Raw genomic sequence first — 20,444 nt, 5'->3', positions numbered from 1 at the left:
GTACCTTTTCGATCGATTTTTCAAGTTAATTAGCATTTGATTATTTTTATAAATATTTGTACTACCAATATTAGGATGCATATTTTTTAAGTAACGAAAAAAGTGGGGGGGGGGGAGGGGGGGGTCGTAAAAATTAAACGCCACCCTGGTACTTTATTATTTAGCACTACACCACTGCTTGTATGTAAATGAACGCAAACGTTTTTACATACCTACTGTTATTGGTCATTTTTATCTCTTATCCGATCGTTTTCATACTTTGTCATATTGCTCATTTTGGTCATCAATTCACGTTAATGTATCGTCTGCCATTACTATGGAGATAAAATATGTTATACAACGCGTTTTAAAAACGGTGAAAGTAAATCTTCCTGACGTTTAACAAGCGTTGTTTAACAAGGCGTAAACTGTTCGCCATGACACGCCCTTATTTAATAATTTTACTCACCTCTTCTTAGCTTGCAAACGATTTGATCGTGTGACGAAGTTTGGGTTCTTATCCGATCGTTTTCAAACTTTGCCATTTTGCTCGGAGTGGTCATCAATATAAGTGGAAATGACGTCCGCCATTACCATGGTGAAAAATAATCGTACGTTTGAAAATACTGCATCTTCCTTCACGGTGACGTCTATTTGTGTCCCATTTGTCCACACTGTGCTGATCGTTTTTTCCCCGTTTCGCCCCCCCCCCCCCCTCTCGTTATGGCAGATTGAGCACTTAGCCATACTCGTGATCAAAGTTGGTGATTTCTTGATAGGTTTTTTTTATATATTGTCTTAATTTTATAAACAAAATATAGAAGAGGTTTTTAAAAAACATTTTTTTATATATATTTTTATCGTCAATTCGAAGGCAATTTTAACATTTACTAAAGAGTGAAATGCGGCAACGAGATCGGAATTTCTCATCCGAGAAGAATTTCTCAACACTCGCTCGGAATTACTTGGCAAACAGAAACCAAAACACCGCTAGCTAGTCACCAATTAGTATGCGAAGAATTGACATGTTTTGATCATAAAAATCGGGCCATCCCAAGCTCTAATTTGGACAAGTCGATAGTTATGCATGAAACCCGTAGTCTTGGCAACCGCCATGGACTCTTCGAGCGCTTTTTGGGAAACTTCGCGGAAATCCAGCCGTAGTACTCGGTAATCGCTAGTAGTGAAACGGGAGGAGGGGGCCCTCCCACTCCAAGCTGACTCGTTGGCAACAAAACCAGCCGAGGCGCCACAGCTCGGATCAGTTGATAACTGCTCCCCGTTCTTCGTGGACGGTCGTTGAAACTGGTTTTGGCCAATTTTATTTATTTGTTTGTGTGAGTCACTTCGCGTCCGATAACGTGGGTGGTGAGTCACTCAACACGCGCCAGTACTTTCTGTACAATTGAGAGTCATGTCACAGCTCGTGCCCTACACCCAAGACTCGATCGAGCTCGACGACGCACTCATCTTCACCACCATGTTCGACTGGAAGGCGGACGACAAGAAAATCGTGAGTTATTGTTGTCTCCTTGCACTATCTTTGGCTGTTGTCCAATTTGCGAATTGATTGCGGGGTGTAATTGTAGGTTGGTGTAGGACTTGTCATGGGTATTATTACACTGCTCTAGAGGATTTTGCTAGAAGAAAATATGGTTCTGATAAAACGCTATGAAAAGTTTTGAGCAATTGGCGCATATAAGTCAAATCAACCCTCTTAAAATACCCTCTTACATTTTCACTTTTTTTTATATATTATTTATACATTTTTGCCCGAACCAGTCCAGAACTATACAGTCGAATTTCGCTATGAATGACTTGTTTAAATAATAAATCGTTTCATTATAATATAATTTGAGAAATATACTTTTTGATTTACTACTGATTTTGTACTTCAGCTAAATTTATATAAATTTTCTTTTATACTGTATTCATTGTAGAAAAGTTTTGCTGCATTTAACGATAAATTGTCAGTTATTGTTATTTCTATCTATTTACGTAGTAACAATAGATGAAGTTTTGTGATCATGCGAAAATTCGAACTCGAGATTTTGACTGATTCGAACTCAGAATCGATCACTGATCACGTTTTCATGATCTAGAAAAAATGTGTGTCTGTTTACACCGTTAGTCCTATCGAACTTAAACTTACTATCGGTTACTGAAATTCTTATCCACACGACGTCAATTTTTTTCAAATTTTTAATTTGACCAGAAATGGTACCTCCCCTTATAAGCGTCCCCTTTTTTTTTAGTTTACTTTGTCATTGTACATACAAAGCTGAAAAAAGTTTCCTCCATCCATACGCGGTACTGCAGTACCCCAATTTTTGTATGAAAAAACTTTAGACTGCCAATGTCACTGACTTATATTGCTCATTAATATATGTAAAATTAACTTCAGCGAGCCTTAATTTCAGTAAGTAATTTGTTTGGTTGAAATTTAGCGTAAAATTTTCGTTATCCATTTGTTTGGTTCAAATTATATATAAAAGCTTAAAATATGTATAAAAGCAAATTATATATAAAAGCTTAAATTTTTTTTAAGTTGAGTGACTTTTCATCTCATATTATGTACATTGTAAAAAGTTCTGGGTATGAATTTAGCATTTAGGAGTAAAATTTGCGCCATAGTTTTTTAAAATGTTGAAATTTTGCATATCCTATACTGCTTTCATTCGTCTTCAAAATGTCCCAATTGATATTATTTTAAGTATTTATCCATTCGTATTCAATGCTTGACTTCTTTTAAATGTGTAACCTTGGATTAGTAACCTTATAAGTGGGGTATTGAAAGTTGAGACCCATATGTATTTTTTTTTCTACAATGGTGGGGCTTTCTATTTTTTTGATTTACGTTAATTGTCTATAAACACATTAAAAGTCGAGTTGATTTTTCGGTGGCGCTTGTGTCATTTTGGATCGGCATATTGTTCGGTAATTATTCGATGTTAATTCAAGTTCACGCTTAGTGTGCCCTCCCCTTTATTGTGATAGTATCATTTTTCATACGACCCGTGTTAATTTACCCTATTTTTTTATTTAACTCCCCCTATTATGAGTTTATCGATTTGAAACTTTTAGCATGTGTTCAAAATGTATACATTTTCATACTGGGTTTTATTTTTTTTTTATGTACGTATGTTTGTATGTAAATATTGCAAATTGAATCAGTCACGTTATAAATAAACGTGTACGTTTAGCAAAGCTGGTATACCACGTCACGGCATGCCACTACTACTAGGTAATACATACTAATCATGGTTTTTTTAATCATGTTTTTAATTTTAGAATCTGTCTGTGGAAAGGTTCGTTTTGTTTTTGATAAAAATGAACGGGAAATAAATTTAATGACTTCGATTGTTCCGATTCGGTCAATGGGTTCATATTCAAATTGAATTTTGACATTTCATTATACGTAGTCACAAAAATGCGTACTGTTTACGATATTTTCGTTTGATGTGACCTTGTGTATCGTTTTGCTCTATCGAAATGAATTTTTAATGCAAAACTCGTTTTGTGTTTATATTTTTTCACTATCTACACGTACAGAACACAGCATTTCTAATTTACAACCATTAAGTACCAAATGAATGAATTGATAAGGATTGTTTTGTCTAATACTAATAACCAGGTAGAAATTTTTTTTTAACTACGTACGTAGATCTTATAATTGAATCAATGTGTGTTTTATATAATATCGTATTGTAAAATGTACAAAGAATGCAAGTTCCTTGTGAGAAATTTTACCTGCAGTGCATTTTTAACATTTAGGCTACATATTATTAAAAATTTACTCAAAAGTGCAGCACGGCACGTGCTCGTAGACTCCAGCTGTGATGGGTGTATCTTCATGCTATTCTTAATTCGTACGATCTTATTATTTCGACATTTCGTCTTTCGAAGTTTCTCCTACATTTCTTCAAATATTACAATCACTGCTAATACAAGTCACAACACTCTAAGGGGTGAGGTTTGCGAAGAGACGCGACGATACACAATCGGCATACCAACGTTTTTTATATGTACAAAACTGTTTAAAAAAAAACACGTGCCGCCTACCTCTCTTGTGTGTTTACTTTTATGTAAAGTAAAGGCTGTGTACATGATGTAAGCATTAAGTGATATATTTTGACCTTTATCAGCCTTGTGATATAATTACATCACTCGTCGATATTTTTACTACATTTCTATGATACAACCGTTTAGAAGTGTTATTAATTATGTTATTAATATGCGCAAATTATCAAACTTGTATTTATATTATCGATTTCACATTAAAACTAAGTGCACAATCATCAGTGCCCTTTATGGGCGGGGCTCTTTCAACTGGTCGTATTGCTAACACATTTTATAAATTTGATAACATCTAAACTTTAGATTCTAAAGGCTAGCGGAAATACAACAAAAAATATTCTGTTCCTCCACTATCAACCTAAACGAGTGCTTTGACACAGGAGTATTTTTAAATAAGTCAGAGGGAGAAGTTTCATATAAAATATTCAACTCTAATATTAGATTAGATGTCCATTGATTTGATACTAATAATTACAACCAATACAATTTTCCCTACTTTTTTAGTCTATCCAATGAATTTTAAAATTTCAAACCTTTTTAAAAATAAACTTGATGATTTTCTTCAAATAAATGGGTTTTTGTAGTACTTTCATTTTATATTTTGTATTTTCTCGGCTTCGCTCGGTATTTGTAATAGAAACAGCTTAAAAATGGCTAATCTAATAGTAAACATTAATTTATTTTTTATTAATTTTATTTTAATCGAAACAAATAATATTCAAAGATATCGCCTTTCCCTTGGTATTCTTAAATTAATACATATTTTTTTTTATTTTATAAATCATAATAACTTTGCGAAAAATATAAAGCAGTTGCCTAGTTCGCCCCCATTTTTCCCATTTTTTTTTCGTTCGGTTTTTTTATTTGTGACCGTAGAACCAATGTCTTTTAATAAATGTAAGCGAAATTGTTGAAGTAAGATGAATAGCTCTACAATCACAATTAGATTTTTATTTTGAGAAAATATATACATATGTACGTGTGGATTCGGATCGAATTCACTATATTTGATTAGAATGTTTTCATTAAACAAAATACTGTTATAATTTCATGATTTTCCTTCTACAAATCGTTGCAAAAATATATAAACATAAAACTTGCATAATACTAAATTTTCCACTTTCATTTCATTCATACTGCGATGACTAATTTGCGGATACATTAATGCGTTACCCCGATTGTAGACCGATTTGTAAATATTCTAAAAATAATACCAATTGACGCCATATTTTATTTTTTACACGAAAAATCAAACAAACAATAATATATACTGTCGCAATTCAGAAGGAAATTCGAATGAATTTTCCTATTTATTGTTCTCACATTACAATAGCATTATCTAACCCAGACCAATATTTAAGTTTGAATAGTTTTACACCGCTTAACATTTGTACAATGGATCGTTGGAATGCTCACTCAATGCAAATACACCACGGATACCTTAATTGTAATATCGACTTGTGCAAAATTGAGATTTCTCTCATTGTTCACATTGTATAATTTGCTCGTATCAAACCGCTTGCATTCAACACACAGTGGGTGTTAACTAATCACAACTGCGAATGTATGTGCCTTATCTTAGAAACCGACGCAAGTTTGATTTTGCACATTTCCGTATTTGGTCACGGAAATACAGACCAAAATATTCGCGATTGATTCATTCATTCAGCTCTGGGGTATCATCATCTCGCACACGCCCACGTGGTCTCGAACCGTTCGATCGACCGGTTCGCGGAATGTTGTCCGATTCGATATCGATGATGAAAGGTCGCCGGAAACGGAAGTCTAGTATTCGCGTGCCAGAGATTAGAGTGTTCTGGGTACTAGTTTATAATGAAGTTCGCTAAAAAACGAATTACGAGAAAGATACGAAATGCGGTTCGCCATTACAGGTGTATGCGTTCGAATTGCGTCATCGTCACAAAAAGAGTCGCAAGTGCGACACATTTTTTTCGCGATTGACGTCTCTCGCTCTTCGCTCACCTGTGCAAGCAAAATTAGTGAAAAGACGCTAATACCTAGAACTCGTGTACAGCCAGCGGTTTTGGATGAAGAATTTTTTTTCTGGACTAAGATTGCTGGGATCATCTTGATTTTCGTTCGGTTGGACTCGTTTTTTTGGCTAACTCATGGTCGTTTGGGTATCTCAGTGTGTGATAAGCGGTTGCAAAATTCTTTGAACCATATCTTTGTTGGTTTGAATCGTGTTCAGTTTATCAAACGGTACAATTAGCAGTGTAATTGGTATATTTTGTCCATACATTACTTAAAAAGTAGTATATTTTATTGTATTACAAGTAAACCCATTTTTTTTTGTACATAAGTGTACTAATAATACAATTAAATTTAGAGTCATCTATGGAAAAAATCGGTTCGGAAAAAATGTATGTATTTCTCGCAAATTTTGCGAGAAATACATACATTTTTAGAGTATGTAGGTGAGTCGCATATGTATGATAATCAACAAATTCGAGTTGTTAAAAACTTCAATCAAAAAATCGGATTAAATGCCAAACTCCTATAGAAAACGATCTGGAGTCACAAATATCATAGATCTGGCCAGCAACAAGGGGCCAGGGATTGAACCCATGAACCCTCATTTGAAAGCATTATATGTTAACCGTTGCTGGTCTCATATTGTGAGCGATAGCAAAATTCATTATATGAGTAATATTTTAAGTGAAAATGAGAATATTTCCAAGTGTGAATAGCTTCATAGTAAATATATGAAAGAATATATTGATTAGTAAATGATTCAATATTAGTTTGGATTGGTATTATAATGTTAGCATAGAATAATTATAGAAATAAAGGATTTTATTAAATTGTTAATGTTAATTAGTCTTGTGAATATTACGATTTATAAAATATATTAAGTTTTGAATATATTCATATTTTTTTGTTTCAATATTAACCAAGATGATAAATGCATGTGGAGCAAAATGTCTTAATTGTTCTTCCAATTAAACTCGTTATGTTTTTAAAATTAGATTCAATGAATGTATGCAAGTTTTAAATGTGAACTCCTACATAGGAAATGTATGGTATATATTAATATGTGCTGTAAAATGGTGTGGCTTTTTCATCGAATGAAGTCTATGATCAATTTTACTATATTTTGGATTTTAATATGTACAGAAAGTTTTCCTTCGATAAACCTCCAGCACACAATTCCATTCATCTGTATGTAAATGAAAGCATTTCGTCACATTGCACCGCAATGGTGAAAGACCTTGTTCCTGTTCGACTTTTCGAAGCGGATGCTTGCAAAAAAAAAACTCGCCGAGACGAAATTCGTACCTCTCCGACATTTATCAGACCTTGCATAACATTGCTAGGAAAAAGACACTTGTGAATGAATTGTATTGACATAACGTATTCCGAGAAGAAATGCTCGCAAAGTGCGTGTAAATAATGATTGGGACACGATTCCAACGAATCGTACGAGTATATAGAAGCAGGTGTGTCCAGAATTCAATTGTTTAATTCGTCGTTGTGCAACACCATCCCGTATCGTCTTTCTCCCAACGATGCTGCTAATTGAAGAGTCAAGTGACCACTGTTAATTGTCTCTCCTCGTCCTGGCGAGGCGTGGGGTCAATTAGCCGGATGCACCACTTGCCTCCAAACAGTGGGCGTGCATTTATCCCCGAGGGGGCAGGAAATTGATTTGAACCCGGTGGGTCAACAGCTCCGAGATGAGACCCAGAAGCACGCTAATTCTGCAACATGTAGTACATGCATAGTAGCAATTGCTTGTATTGGTCGATTTCGGTGGAACAGCCACTCCGTGTGACGCACGCCTCGTAGAAAGTTGTAGTGTGGGTGGGGGGGATTCTCAGAAGTTGCTCTAACCCCCTCCACGACTTTTCGTGACGCGACAGCATGACGTCAGCGAGTGACGTCATTTGTGCTGTTCGTGGAACGACTGCCACGGCGCTCTTGGTTGCCGACTATTACCAGGAGAACCCAACCGAGAATTCGAGGTCATCAATTGCATTTGATCTACATGGTTTTTCTTGGTTACTAGGACTAGGACGTTCTAAAATGGTAGTCTCGAGCATCGACTTCTGATTACGTATGATGGGATTTTATTCTTATATTGAAATTTTACGACCACGTGATACGCAGAGATCAAATATTCCAAACTACCACCTGAGACAACTCAGAGCAGACGATCCTGGAGATGTCAAGGTCTAGGTCTCTTCCCAAAACTTTCCACGTCTCCATTTTTCATCTCGGGATAGGATCTTGAGAAGTTCAGTTAATACGGGTAATGAAATTAGGATGAAATTTACTTTTGAAGTGGAAAGATTTTACATTCAAGAAAAGGAATTAATATGTAGAGAAGTTTTATAGAAGAAAGATGATTTGCATAATTCTAATGTAGCGTTGTGTACCTAAAGTAAAGTAATTGAAATTGATAGACATATTGAAAATTTTGAAGCGATGTTGGGTGGGGATGCGCTATGTATGGATAGAATTGGTAAAGAAAACTTTTATGCTGTACAAGATTACCAAGAATGGAAGAGAATCGTTAAATAAGGTTAAATGTGACCATTTTCTCTAAACTTAAACATATGTAGATCAGTGGTTAATATGTAATGCTTTTAAATGTGTGGTCACGGGTTCTAATCTTGGCTTTGTTGCTTGGATATGTGACTCTAGAGTTTGACAATTTATCTGATTTCACTGGAAACGGTTCCAACAAATTGGTAATCCTGTCCTATTTCTCGCAAAACTTGAGTTCAAAGCATCCATAGATGTCTGTATGATGCTTGTACTGTTTGATGATCGATGTTTTCTTGAATAATGCTTAAGTACAAAATTGCTCAGCCAGCATGAGTAATGCAAATTGAGAATTATTGCTGAGTTTTTTCGTTTATTTTTTCTTTATATGAAGTATTTTTTTTATATATTATGATAGTAATATTGATATGATACGAAAGCCGATATGCAATAAAACTAACAAAAACCTTGTAATAAGACTTAAACTAGGATGAATCAATTATATTGATTTAAGACTGATTTATCAAGGATTGATGCACCTGATCTTTTGATTTTTGATTGTGTAGTCCTCAACAACTAACAAGACCATTGCAGCACTGGTAAAACCAGTACTTGGTGATATTTGTTAAATCCATCTTCATTCGTAATAGTATGACCTTTATTATCTAACCACGATGGAAAAACCAGAATTGACTCAACTTGTATAACTTATTAATGGCAGTTTTACAGATTTTATAATAGTTTGAATTTATTTTTATTATCCTATCCTTCCCAATTATGTAGATAGGCCGTTTCGTCTGCGTCAAAACAGATACTGTTCTCGTTTTGATATTCCATTAATTTTACAAACTTTGCACTCGAGCAGTATTATCGCATTCGAATTCGCCCACGCTTCCACACCGACAGTTTTTTTAATAGTCCATTGCTTCCTGTATATGTGCATTCATGTGATCACGGATTTCCCCATATCCCACTAGTTTAGCCAATCATCGGATATCTGTTGTGGCTGCCACCTGACATAATAAACACCGACGATGTTGAATATCCCTGAAGACTGGTTATCATTTTTGTCGTTATCGCCACATCAACGTAACAAACACACACGTTCAATGTTATTTCGCGTCAATTCCAATAGAGGACGTCGATAGTATTCTTCGTCGGAAAATTGAAAAGCGCTTTTCCAAATAAAGTAGTATATAATGATTTTTTTTTTTTAGGAAAGGGTCAAACTATCATTATATGTAGATGTAACGTAATGGTCTTTGTGGTATTTCCGTGACTTTGTTCACATTTATGAATCTATTGTAGTATTTTTACGATGATGACTGCCGTGTCGTACTAATTGCTAACACTTTAAACACAACGCGGGCCATATACGTAAGTATCTGCTGACTTTATTCCAATTATTGTAATGATTTTGGAAATGCTAGAACACGCACGTATTCGATTTTGTCAATTATTTGTTTTGTACGCGATTGCGTTGTTTTCGTATCGATAAGGTGTCGATGTGTTTGTTTAGTTTAAATTTCATTGTATTACGTCTATTTTTTAGTACATACTTCACTGCTGATTATTTTAGTAGTGTGTAAGTGCTTAGTCTAGTAGTGATCGTTATTGTAATGCTCGCATTTTTTAGATGCCATATTGGTATATGGAAGTCGCATGTAGTTCTTATGTGTACTCATTAGTGCGTATTCCAGACTTTTTGACAAGTATTTTGCCAAATTGGACTAAGATATGCGCCTAATATAAAGCAAATTGAAAAACTTTTATTATCATACGGTTCTAATGGTAAGAATACACTCAAAAGTGCGGCACGGAACGTATACGTGGACTCCAGCAGTGAGAGGCGTATCTTCATGTCATTATTAATTTGTAAAAATCTCTAAAAAGCTCGGATGATATTCTGTTACAGTTATCACTTCATTTTTATGCATTTCTACATCTGTTGTCTGTTGATTTTTCAATTAATAAATAAATATGTAGATTCATTCAAGCAACTCTGCGGAACTCTCATCTTTTTCTTACAAGGATTACAAATCTACTTTTAAACACTCCATAGCTTACCAAAACTTAAGGCGAAAACAGTGCATCGAATGGGACAGGCACGTTCTAGGAATCCCGTGGTGAAAAATCCGTTGGGCTTTTTTTTCGACAAGTTTTTCGTACATAGAAATGTGGGAATCGCCATTATCGATCACTTTTTCAATATATACAAGGAATTAAGTCTGGGTGCCATAGCATATATTATGCGTGCTATCGGTTTTTTTTTACATGTGAAAAACTATCAAAAAAAAAAGTATTTATGGTTGTCTTGAGAATATGTGCTCTTCGTTTCAAGTATTTTTGACTAACATAGAAACTTTTTATTGTTCGTTCTGGTTGTCGTTTTTTTAAATGGTCAATAATCTCTTCTACATATACTTGGATAAATAGTAGAGCTGTTAATGGGTTGCTTTTGTTGAGTCCATTAGTTTTAGAAAAAAAGAAAATTACACACGTTGTATCGTTTAGTTCGTAACTGCTTTGTTTATCTTATGATGTTAGAAGCCCATGTTTCTCTCGGAGGATAACCAGATTTCTCTCGTGACATATGAAATACCTCTTGTTATTACAGTCCGTAGCTGGGATCGTTTCAAGTTCGTCGTGTCACACTTAATCCGATGTGACATTTTCCAGGTTCAGAACGCGCACATTTTTGCGCAAATACGCATAATTTACCTTGACAATAATAATAATGGCCAGTATGTCACATGAGGAAGAAACGTTCTTTGTACCGCACGGCGCTGCCAGGTGACTAATTGAAAAGAAAAACTCGTAGAACCGTTACCCAAATAAGGAGACTCAAAGGCTTTGAAAGACCGCGTACATTGTCTCGACAGATCGGAAAACTAGCCCAGGTGCAAAGTTCCAACCGTTTGGAACAATGGGCTGGAGTATTCATGGTGAAAATTTTATCGCAATCTCGCCATTGGTTCTATGTACTTGCACCTCTACCTGAGGTGTTGCTTTCCTGCGTAATCTCGCCATTATTTGTTCTGCGTCGTTTCATTTCTGCAGGCAACAGGCTTGTCTCGATATTGTTTCAGCTTGCACGTTCTGTCGGTTTCAATTTTATTTTGGTCCTGGTTGGTGGCAGTCGCAGCTCCTTTGTTTTGATTGACCCTGCGTCGCGTTGGCCGAGAATAAAAGCGTTTTTGTGCGAATGGTTAACAACAAAGCGAACGCTGTGCTCGAGCTGAACTCCGTCGTTTCAGCGACAAAAAGGGAAACAAGAAAACGCATACGGCGAGCTCGTTATAGCGGTCGGGTATTCGACCAAACGCTCCTCCTACGCGCTCCTTCCAAACAGGGGGAGAGTTTGTGCTGTCGTTTTTGGAGCTTTTCACATTTGATTAATCGATCCCACAAGTGATACCCAGAATCCAGCAATGCGGGTAAACTATATTTCAATTTAAAAATTTACTTCCCCTCGTAAATACATATTTTATTGACACTCGAATTCAAAACGCTACAACGTTTTGTCGCTTTACTGTGATAAATGTTTGTCCTTTTTACATATGCATAATGTAGGGCAAAAATCTTCTAAACACAATCAAGGTAGTTCTACTTTCTATAGTTGTCAGTTAATTGCCTTATTGGCAGCAATTAAATAAGGTGGAAGGTCAAAAGTTTACAAAATATAAGGATATGAAAAGATAGTACAAATAAATTAAGAAAATAAACTGTAGATACTTAAAAATAAGAAGATAATCCATTACAGTGGTTTCTTTGATGGTGCGTACAAATTAATCCAACAAAGGCACACTAAGTTGTGATAGTAGCGTACCAAATATCGAAATAAAAATTAAATTAAATATCAAAATTTAAACTATAATTATTGTATTAAAATTGAATCAATTAGAAATCAAATTTAAAGAGCGGCTTTTAAAAAATAATTTTCGGTCTATCTGTATATGATTTTTGATGATCTAATTTTAGCTCAATCTCGGAAATTTATTTAAATTGTGTATGTTCTCTTTTAACTTTCAATATTTAATTTTAATATAATAATTATAATTTTTGTATTTAATGCACCATAAGAAGATTTTTAAGATATGCAGCATTTTTTGAAGATGTTACAATATAAAGAAGAAACGAAAAAGAGGAAGATAATTTCTCATTTCCTTTTAGCTGAAACCGAAACGTAATAATTGATTAAGGAGAGAACAATGATGTCAAAGATAGAGTAAGATAATATTGATAAATAATGGTGAGAAAGGATTTTATTTCGCATTATGGTCAGAATCTTTTGTAACTGTTGTGGAAATTGAACCCAATACGATGCGGTATTGCTGTTGCTTCTTTTTATTTGTTGAGGAAAATTACAGGTCAAAACACTCGTGTATTGTTTTTTTTTTCATTGACACAATAAAGACAGAATACTTTGTTCGAATACCTGTGTTTCTTATCTGCTTTTTTTGTGGGTGCTCGAAGGAGATCAATGTTCGGTCGGCTTACTTGTCTCCGTAGTTGTTTATTGAGATAAGTAACGTTTACCTGTTTTAACGTGATCTTTGTAACAAGGAAACGTGCACTAAAGTAGTTTTTCTTTGTGCGCAAAATACTGTTCGTCCGCAAGTCGGCAGTGGTTTGCCACATTCCATAAACCTCATCCGTTTTCATCGAGGTTGGACTTGCGAAACCGCAAAAGGTCGTTCCGAATTGGACACTTCTCCTCCTCTTCTCAAAAGTGCGATGTTTTTCGGCATTTTCTTCCTTTCCGAGAAGTGCGCACATCTCGCGAGACGCATTCTGCGAATCGGGCAAATTGGATCTGAGCGACCCACTCTCTGCCCGATTGCTTCACTCTGCGAAGCAGATTAACGAATTGCTTATTTGCATACCAGATGCGATTTGCAGTGCGACCCAAGGATCGAATTGGATTGCATTTTGCGTGTTTGTGTTTGAATTTAATAAAACTTCCGGCTTACGTTTGGATATCGCTCTTCGGTGGTTTCAATTCGAGGTCACCGCAAGTACTTCACATCGTAAAGTACTTGGAAACTTATGTTGGCGATTGTAAATTAAACTCAAGGTATTGAATGTACGTTTTATTTGCGCTTTTCCGAGAACCGCCACATTTATTATTTACCGCGAGTCCCTTTGCGAGATTTCTACGAAACCTCGGGCCTCATTTGCATAATCGTTTTTGGGTTGCAATTTTGATGCACAAAATGCACCGTCGCGTCGTCGAGGCAACCATTGTGTCAAAGGCGGCCAACGCTCGTGTGCATGTATTTTTATACGTTCATAATAAAAATGCGAAAAAAAGGAATCACGTGCGCGCAGGATTCGTTAACCTTTCGCGCACAAAACTCCTCTATTGTTTTGCGCGCCAAAGATGCAAAACGCTCGTCGGATTTCATTGTTTAACGGTTTTAGCACTTTTGGCAGCATTGAAGCACTTCGTTATTGTAATTTCATCAATCGCACGTAACTTTCGCAAGCGTTAACCCCGAAAAATCTACGAACTTATTCACCTTTGTTCTGTGGCGGAGGGATTGATGCGCGAGTTTTATCGGTATCGGGTCGTTAATAGCGTAAAACTTATCTTAAGCCGCCAGATCAACTTAAAATTCTTCGCAGCGCTGAAATTATTTGGATTGAATTCAACTCGTTTTGCGATTTTGTATTGAGCGATTCGATAATTGTAATGGCGTATATGCGCGAGGTCGTTGATTCTCCATTGTTCGGCGCGGACAGTTCGTCGCCACTATCGCTACTACATGTGCAAGAAATGCATTCGAGTCGTTTTAAAACACTCTTCGGATTTGTCGAAGATAAGCAAAATTCTCGAGAAATGCCTAACTCCTGGCCTCCATTAAAATTTTAACAAACTTATCTGTGTATGTATGTACCAGTTGCGTTAAAAAGCCTTCGTCGTGAGTCGTGCGTAGAAGATAAATGTTATTCGGGCTCATGGACTCACTCTAGTAGTCCAAGCTTTTAAATATTACAATGTAGGTAAAACAATATTGTCAGATTTATGTCATGTAGTATATAGTAGGATAAGCACACTACAAAGTAATTAACTTCACATGTTTATGAGTTTATCGGTAAAATAATGAATAATTTTATAGTACAGCTCAATTTATAAAATAATGGCTAGACTTTTCCGGCGCAATACCACTAGAATTAGACTTTGAGAAAATTGAGATATCGATTCCATTACTTACTGAAGTAAATCTAATCGTTCAGTTCGTTAAGAGATAATCACAAACACAAAGTCCACGTTGATCTACATATGTATGTATGCCATAGTATATAAATAAATGAAGGCAATTATTAAAACATAGAAAATTATAAATATTGAATTCAGTTAGATAAGGTTAATGAAAATGTAGAAAACTTAATTCGAAATCTTTTCTTTTGATCCGACCTTTCAAAAAACCGTCTACAATGTTTAAGTTGGAGTATGAAATATTATAGTATGTATATATAGCAAATTTGGTAGCTCTAGACATAAAACTAGACACTTTTGTGTATATTCTAATTTGAATAAATAAAAAATTGCGAGCGGCGCATTTCAAAGTATTTAAAATGTTTACTTTTATCTCCACCTTTTGCACTTTGCACTGAACTTTTTTTTTCAAATCGAAAACATATTTTTTTACCTTTAAATGTCTATTCATACTATCCAGTAGTTCACGGCTACAGCACAGCGCAGCAGCTCACATAAAAGACGGTTTATATTCATGCTATATAGCAACGGACCTTTCTGCACGTTCAGACAAGTTTTGGCCGAGTGCAAAGCAAAATCGGCTTACATATGCATTACAGAGTGCGACCATATGGTGCAATATTGTTTGCGTCGTATCGTCGAGCCAATATTGTCACAATACAATGATGTAGTATTTTGAAGATACTCTTCTTCGAACAGTGACCCATTGTGCTCATATTCTACACAAAGGCTTCTTCAACATCCGCTAAAATTTTTCGTCTGCGGCGCTTACTTTTTTTAATTGATCATATTGAATGACAACAATATTTTATTTCTGATAATTTAATGTCAAAATGTTATACAATGTTTTTAAAATACAAATCATCTACACCCTCTAATGAAATTAAGAATAAATATTATATATTTAATATCTTAGTTTTTTCCTTAATAAATAGTATACTTATGTCCCGGCTCTTATTTGTATATTTGTACATATAATAATAATAATAATAATAAGAATACATATATAAAACCGAAACGGCGTTTGTAATTTGTTTCTGATTGGCTGTCATCGAAGTATTTTCTGTTTGGCTGGATTGGTCAAAGTCGTTTGTGATTGGTCGGTCGTTATATAATATTAATTTTTTTCGATTCAAATAAATTTACAAAAAAAAAACAAATCAAGAAGTTTTTCATGGTTCGACGATATTCTCACTACTATGTAGACTGAATTTCCATTTCAAGTTACTTCTATTATATCCGTGCTAGAACGAAAGAGATCGTGAAAAGTGGAACCGAGCAAAGCCGGGTAGCACCACTAGCCATTACTAAAGCGCGGACCCAGAGCGCGCCGTCTATTGTTCAATTATTGTAAATGCTTTGTATAAAAGGTTCGGCAAACCTTTAACAATGCATTTACAACATGTGAACAATGAACGGCGCGCTCTGGGCGCTCTTTAGACTTATTACTAGAGGTAGGATAGCCAAGGTGCCGCTCATTGTTCCATTGTTGTAAATCCTTTGTAAAAAAGGTTCGGCAAACCTTTAACAATGCATTTACAACATTTTAACAATACGCGGCACCTTCTGGGTCCGGCCCTTACTTATTACTAAAGAACGGACCCAGAGCGCGCTGTTCATTGTTCACATGTTGAGCATTTACAATAATGGATCAATAGACGGCAAGCTTCCGGTTCTACCTCTACTTATTACTACAGTCGGCGCTCTACGTGCTAAATGGGTTCTATTGTTTATTTATTTTTTGCTCTAGCTCTCGAAATATTCTTTTAACGAACCCTCTTTCCTGGAAAATGCACGCTGAGTGCCAATAAAAAAATCAAAAGCATATTTTGAAAATTATCGAGCGCTCCCCCCATTGAAGCCTAGACTCCGAATGTGTCGACGAATACTTTTCGTACTGCTGGTTACGTGCAGTTGCCTTCACGTGCTGTGTCAGTATGAATAGACCCTGAAGCGGATTGATCGCTAGCCCATACCATAAGCTGGAAATGATCACTTGTCGCAATCGTAAAAGAAGCTCACACTCTAAACTGAAGAGTTCAAGACCCTCAAACGGACACCAATAAAAGGACGAATCGAAATTCGCGTGGACGAGGGCGTCAGCCCCCTCGTCTAGACCGGGGGGCTCCGCCCCTCCCCTCCCCTCCCCCACAGCTCCTCCCCTCGCCTCGGCCTTATCAGGCGGCGACCGGAAAACCCGCCGTCGCGTTTTCCATTGTGACGGCGAACGTCGAGCGAGCAATACGCCAACTACTCGCCACTCGACCTGTCGAAACACGCGTCGCTTTGTTTACACTCGTTTACCGTCCACGGACCTGCGTCTGCGCATCCTCACATCCTCGCCGAGTCTCGTCTGGCACGCACGTCATCCCACCGAGTGATTCGGGAACTGCACGTGTCCTGGAGTGTCCGATCTCGCCAGTGTTGTGTGCCAAGTTGTTGTGAAACACGTGGAAAACCGGCCGCCTTGGGGGAATCCCCCACCGATCGATTGTGAAAGCGCAAGTCGTCCTTAGTGCGAAACCGCACCCCGAAGTAAGTGGAGCCTGATTTCGTTTGGTCGGCGCGGCCCTGGAAATCCCCAGTGCGTCACGCTGCGCTCAGGTGTTTTGTATTCGAGTGCAATTTTCGTTATTGTTATTATTTTCGACTCGTTGTGGCGATCTTCGAAATGCGAATTCACGGACGTTGAACTGTGTGTACGTATGTACGTGGACGTTTATTATTTGTTTGTGTGTTTATTTCGCTAACGTAACCTTTTCGCGCGCGAGACGTTTCTCAATAGTGTGTTAATTTTATTCCGTGGTTTTTTTTTTTGTGTCGTGCGACCGTCAGAAGTCGCGTTGCAACTTGCTATCTGTCTGCGGTGATAAGGGTTTCTCCGAATTAATATGATAAGGGTTGATAAATCACATCGCATTTCGTGCCAAGTAAAGGCAATCGCTATGACAGTTTTGGTTAGTTGAGTGTATTTACTATAGGGTACCATTTATCGTCCCGGCAAATAAAAATAATGCCCCCGTCTAAAATTGCTCGCACGACAGATTCGGTTTCGGCCCGGAAAATCAAACGTCAAATGGGTTACCAGTAACAAAAATAAATTTTGACAACAATAAATACCGACCCTAAAAGCAAAGTAATCTTAAATGAATAGGGCCAACCCTAACTTAACCTAACCGAACCTAACCCTTAAATAAATAATTGTTGGCTATGATTTCACTGAAAAGTCAAATTTTATTTTTGTTATTAAATGTCGTTTTGGCATTTATCGTGTTATTTATTTTACAGCCGTGCCAAAAATATTATCCTTTACTATATTTGACAGTTCTAACTCAAGTGACAGAACAAATCCAAAACCTTTTTGTTATTGAATTTTGACTTGTTATTTTCTTTAGACTATCCTAAACCTACTTTAAAGGTCAAAGAATTCGACCCATAAACCCCTCGATATGAGGCCTCCACCCCCCCCCCCCCCCAACGAATACCCTGTCCTCGGAGAACGAGACAATATTGCACCAGAACAACCACACATAAGAACCATTTCTAACCACTGATACAAAATAAACAATATCGTATGTGCACATGAAGGCATACATGCGTAAGGATTTAATGATTAGACTATGACGATCTTCAATTCATTCGAATCAAAAGTGCGACTTTTAGGGGGAAAACACTGAATCGAGCGGCACGGGAACGTTCTTGGATTCCCGTGGTGAAAAATCTGCAGGGGCTCTTTTTTCCAACAAGTTTCGACAAGTTTCTCCTACATTTCTTCAAATATGATAATCACCGTTATCAGAACCTATATTAATACAAGGATTAATAAATAAAACCCTGCTGCCATAGCATAGATAATGCGTGCTAGCGTTTTTTACATCTAGAAAAAAAACACGCGCTGCGTGCCTCTATATGTGTATATGCCCTTACAATCCCCGCTTATAAATCTGTATTTTGTTTATATGATAAAAATTTTGTGCTTGAGAAAGAATGTATTCATTTCGTCTTCTGTTGTGAATTAGCCAACACGTGTTTTCAATGTTTGTTTTTTTTAAGCGTGCTTTGAAACGTTCCCATTTAACGAAAGCGTTGAAGTTTCACATTATCTGTCACGTATTTTATCTCTGAAATTTAAATTCTAGGAATTTCCACGGTATGCATACAATATGTACATAACTGCCTCGATGACTCATCCATAGTATTGCACCACGATCAAGCTGAATTTCGACGAAAAATTCGCAACCAATTCATTGCCTTGCCGCATTCCCTGAAATCTCACCGAGCATTTTGATCCAACTGATTACATATTTAATTGTATTAGCCCCTATACTGTCTAAATAAATGTACAATGGGCGGAATATATTTAAAATTTTATCTCGAATCGGCATAAATTTGAATTGATATTTCTCACAGATTGAAATCTAGACTTTTGTACAAAGTTTAAAGATTAAATCAATTTTGACAATAGTAATTGTTTCGTGGAGAGATGTCGCCGATTGATATCAATCACGCAATATGGATCAAAAATACGTCATATCGAATGTTTTGTTTGGGAAGTGCCTATTTGTATCGAAATAAACAATGCCACATTCATAATTGTCGTAACAATTAAGATGCATTACCGGTTTACGGATTTACCGGTAAATCGTCAACATTTCGCCATCGGTAAATTGAAAAATTTACCGAAAATTATTTTAATCGCGAATCAAGTTCATATACAGGTATAATATTGCATCAAAAATCTATTCAGAATTGATTCAACATTTAATACTGATACAAATCGATTTGTATTCGTATTTAATGTCCAAAATTACGATGGAATGAATACACTGATGCATGCTTAACCACTTAATCGCCACTCATGTGTAGAAACCGATTCGATTATTTTATTATATGTATGTGTCTAATGCCAACCCTTGACACTACCTCTTGAATATATCAATATCACAAACTATTTCATTACTATAACAGGATATTTTTAGATGTCACTGTGAAGAAACCAAAATTAATTTCGAGTCAAAGCCTTATAAACGAAGGAGCGCGCACCGGTGCGCTTGAAGTGTCGATGAAGTGGTTAAGAGTGGCAACACAGACAAACCCAGTCGTAATAAATGCGATCAGACGATTGTTTCAATTATGATTATTAATTATTAAGAGTGGATTTTATGTACATATTTATATGACATTATTCACTATTTGATTATTTTTTGCGGTTCAATCTACGTTAACGTTTTTAGTAAAATTAACCACATACAGTTATCTAAATCCATGTTTTTTTTTTTATTTGCCGGTAAAACTGGTAATCCGATAATGGAAGAAACTATTCGCCGTTTACCGGTAAACTAAATTTGACGGTAGATTGCAATCCCTAGTAATTATGTACACTTCAATCGAATCCTAATTTGTAGCATGATCAAAATGTACACCTTCCACAAAATCATTAATTGTTTTATGGCTCATTTTTTGATATTGCTCTAATCCCTTTCCGATGTCTATTCATAACCTAAAATAAATATAAACTGGTAGGTTAGGTTCATCTTCAATCTGAAATACATTTTGCTTTTTTGTCTTTTGTTATAAATTGTTGTTGATTTAGACCAAGTAATGGAATTAGCAAGTTTTGTGGCTCGTGTATAGTCTTTTAGGACACTTCTACAGA

The 20,444-nt window shown here is 36.1% G+C and overlaps 1 protein-coding gene across 4 annotated transcripts in view; it reads left to right on the top strand.

Moving 5' to 3' along the window:
* kay (transcription factor kayak) overlaps positions 1 to 20,444 on the top strand; it is a 41,533-nt gene that overhangs the window by 6,899 nt on the left and 14,190 nt on the right. For 2 of the 4 annotated variants that reach the window (XM_077440698.1, XM_077440697.1), the window contains exon 1: positions 1,238 to 1,492. The exons of the other annotated variants lie outside the window; for them this stretch is intronic. In XM_077440698.1, coding sequence (XP_077296824.1) covers positions 1,394 to 1,492 — 99 coding nt within the window. In that variant the 5' untranslated portion in view covers positions 1,238 to 1,393. Of the gene's footprint in view, positions 1 to 1,237; positions 1,493 to 20,444 lie in introns of those variants that run through there. 4 annotated transcript variants of the gene reach the window in all.

Source organism: Arctopsyche grandis, chromosome 11 (genome assembly GCF_051622035.1).
Source record: "Arctopsyche grandis isolate Sample6627 chromosome 11, ASM5162203v2, whole genome shotgun sequence".
Taxonomy (NCBI): domain Eukaryota; kingdom Metazoa; phylum Arthropoda; class Insecta; order Trichoptera; family Hydropsychidae; genus Arctopsyche; species Arctopsyche grandis.
Note: the sequence above shows the minus strand (reverse complement) of the source record. Positions and strands in the feature narration are given on the sequence as shown.